The sequence below is a fragment of the Myotis davidii genome, unplaced genomic scaffold, assembly GCF_000327345.1.
Source record: "Myotis davidii unplaced genomic scaffold, ASM32734v1 scaffold827, whole genome shotgun sequence".
Taxonomy (NCBI): domain Eukaryota; kingdom Metazoa; phylum Chordata; class Mammalia; order Chiroptera; family Vespertilionidae; genus Myotis; species Myotis davidii.
Window position 1 is genome coordinate 1,918,861 of NW_006297815.1, and position 3,408 is coordinate 1,922,268.

Sequence of the window (3,408 nt, forward strand, 5' to 3'; positions counted from 1 at the left end):
GCTGAGGTAGATGCAGCAAGGGCTGCCAAAACAAGTGAAACTCACAAGAACACTGTAACTATGGCAGCCACTACCTTGTTTACCTCTGCCTATAAAATAAAGGCTCAGCTTGCCGTCTAGATCTCTCTCTGTGGCCTCAGCCAGGCACAGGAAGATCCACCTAGACCATTGGTGGGCAAACTGCGGCTCGCGAGCCACATGTAGCTCTTTGGCCCCTTGAGTGTGGCCGAAAAGTTTCAATCACACTGTTCGTGCGCGCCCGCACGTGGTATTTTGTGGAAGATCCACACTCAAGGGGCTAAAAAGCCACATGTGGCTTGTGAACCACGGTTTGTTGACCACTGGTCTAGGAGATCCGTCTGCCACCAGAACTACGATTCCCAGCATTCTTGGTGCTCCCTGCACTCTGGGCTTCCGCTTCCAGTCCTGAGGCTGCCACCAGAACTACTATTCCCAGAATTTCTGGTGCTCCCCACGCTCTGGGTTTTCCCCAACTGAGGGAGCCACGTCCCCACAAGCCTCCGGCTCTCCAGCTCTGCTCTGTGTACACAAATTACCCACCATCTTTGTTGGGTTAATTTGCATACTCACTCCTCATTGGCTTGTGGCCGTGACTTCTGGGTGTGGCTTGAGTGTAGTGGAGGAATGGTTACTTTGCATGTTTCTCTTTTATTATATAGGATATATATTTCCATTGATTTGTAGAGAGAATGGAAAGGAGAGGGAGAGACACAGAGAGAGACACAACAATTGGTTGCCGGGGATCAAGCCTGCAACTGAGGTATGAGCCCTTGACTGGAATTGAACCTGGGGTCCTTCAATCCAGGGGCTAACACTCTATCCACTGAGCAAAACCAGCTAGGGCTACATTGCATCTTCTTTATCCATTCATCCAATGATGGACTTAGTTTGTTTCCATACCTTTTTACATATATAACTTTTTTTCTTTAAAATTTTCTGTAAATTATTTCCTAATTAGAATATAAAAAAATTATATTTTTCAAGAAAAAAGTTCTGTTTATGAAAGGAGAGGGTTAGTTATGTGACAGGAAGGGCAGTCTCTGCATAGAACAGGCCATGGAACGGGCAGGCACAAGGGAGGACACAAGGACTCCTTGCCCTGCCCTGGCCTGGCCAGTGGAGGCAGGGAGGAGCCCAGAATAACCTGCTCTTTCTTACCTTCCCTCCACACACCAGCTTCCAGGAAAGTCTGTGCCAGACGGAGAGCCCACTGCTCTGGCCTGCGTCATGCCAACCCAGGCTCTGCTGCCCATCCTGCTTCTCTGTGTTCTCATGCCTGGGACTTGAACCTTTTAGCACATCCAGCTCTGACCACAGGACTCTGAAGACTCTGGGTCCTTCCAAATCATGGCCCTCCAGCTCCGTTATGGGGCCCTGGGACTAGTGATGGGGGTGGAAGACAACCTACATCTTTTTATTCTCCATTCTCAAAGTCCAGAGACATATGGTGCATACAATAGTGAAAGGTACACAGAGCTGAGAGTCAATTCTTTCATTTATGCACATATGTGACAGGTCAACATCCAGACATGTTTTGGGGAGTAGGTCTAGAATGAGAGAACGTTTGGAAAGAAAATTTTGACATGTTTCAGACTTCACTGAGTTCTTAGAGTCAGAGTGTAGATTCTATGGGGGTGGCTTCACCAAGGCCGTGACTAATATGAGACCAGCGTCCTGGCTTCAGGAGTATGGAAGGGGTCCAGAAAGCCCAAACATTAAACCTTGTTGATGGAGAATGGGGGTAATGGATTGAAGATACTACCAATCAGCAGAATTTGGTAAGGGGCAGAAAGGGAGTTCCCTGAAAAGTCTAAGAGTGTCATGAGTGGGACCTGGGTTTTGGAGTCATGATGAGACTTTAAGCTTGAGAGGAGTGTTTTGTGTGGTCTGGTTCCATTGACCTTACTCCTGTTCCTTTTAGGTCTCAAGGCCTGTCAGAAGAGGCCCAGTGTATATCTTTGCAACAACCACTGTTCATATTTCCTAAAGTGTCCCAATTCCAATACCATATGCTGTTCAACCTACTGCGGGAACGTTTGCATGAACCGCCTGTGAGTGGGTCTGTGTATTCTGTTCCCCTAACCTTCTAAAACTGTGCCTGCCACCTTAAATCCTGGGCAAAGGGCTGTCAACCTCCTCACTATCTGGATGGCTTTTTTCTGTCAAATAAACCAGAACAAATGCCCTAGGACTGGCCTATTTTATTCCTAGTGCTTGTGATCATTGAGAACCCAGTGCAGACCCCAGCATGCCCCCATCTCTCTGGGTCTGGTCCCTGATCCCTCTCCCCTTGCCATGCTTCTCTACTCTCTCTTCCTTTGGCCCAGGCACTCCTGCCAGGCCCCCAGAGGCTTGGCCCTCTCATTGCTCTACTTACTGAACCAGTACTCCCAGGGGCAGAAACTGCTCAGGGGTGGCCTCCCCCAGTGCTAAAGAGAACATCCTCACCCTGGAGTCACAAGGGCCAAGTTAACCATGAGGTAGGTGGAGGCTAAACCCTGGGGCACAGAGTCCGAGGCCCCCAAGGAGACCTTTTCTTTAACTTGCCCCATCCCTGTCCCTGTCTTCTCCCTCTCCTTGTGAAAATCAGGTAACTATCCTATATAATAAAGAGGTAATATGCAAATTGGCAGACCATTCATGATATGGTTAGAGGAGGGTGTTTCCTCTGAACTCCCTGTTTGCTCACATCTTCTCCACTGTGGTGAGACCATAGGCATGGAAGTAAGTGCCTGTGCCAACCCCAAGTTTCCCCACTTCATCCTCCACCAGTATGGCCACTCTTAACATGGGGCCTGGAGTGAGTGTCAGGACCTAAGACTCCAGTGCCTTCCATTCACTGAGCGGTCCCTACCTGTCCCAAATCCTCCTCCTTATGCCCTCATTCCCTCTCTCTTTTTAAATCAGGAGTGAAGCCATGGGGGTGGTTCCATTGTGATGCTGCAATGGATTAACGAACACAAGTGGCTATGAGTCTTGTCCCTGGTCTCATGGTGAGTCAGTGAGCATAATCACTGGGTACAGTCTTTCTACCTCTCTGTGCAATCACAATTTCTCTGAAATGGTCATGGGGCTAGAAGATCCAGGGGCTGAGTCCTGTGTGGCCAATCGGGACTTGGCATCAAGTGTGGAGAACTCAGGCAGGCAGCCCATGCTGGAGGCAGGTATGCAGTGTGATACTCCAGTCCAGTGCTTCCTGCTGGGCATCAATCCTGGAGGCAGAGGAGGAAATCTGCCTCCATCAGGCCAGAGCCTCTGACCCACCTCAGAAGCATCACAGGGCTCCTGGTATTAAGGACCTTCTCCATCTGTACTAAGAGCTGCTATTGGCAAGGGGGCCTTGGGAAAGAAGTCATGACCAACCACCAGCACAGACATCATCAGAGT

The 3,408-nt window shown here is 49.4% G+C and overlaps 1 protein-coding gene across 1 annotated transcript; it reads left to right on the forward strand.

The window, feature by feature from the left end:
- The first annotated feature begins 1,749 nt into the window (after positions 1 to 1,749).
- WFDC10B (WAP four-disulfide core domain 10B) lies at positions 1,750 to 2,261 on the forward strand. Its single transcript, XM_006773568.2, has 2 exons — positions 1,750 to 1,762; positions 1,943 to 2,261. The coding sequence occupies exons 1-2, from the start codon at positions 1,750 to 1,752 to the stop codon at positions 2,074 to 2,076; spliced, it is 147 nt and encodes a 48-aa protein (XP_006773631.1). The 3' UTR covers positions 2,077 to 2,261.
- Positions 2,262 to 3,408: the final 1,147 nt, after the last annotated feature.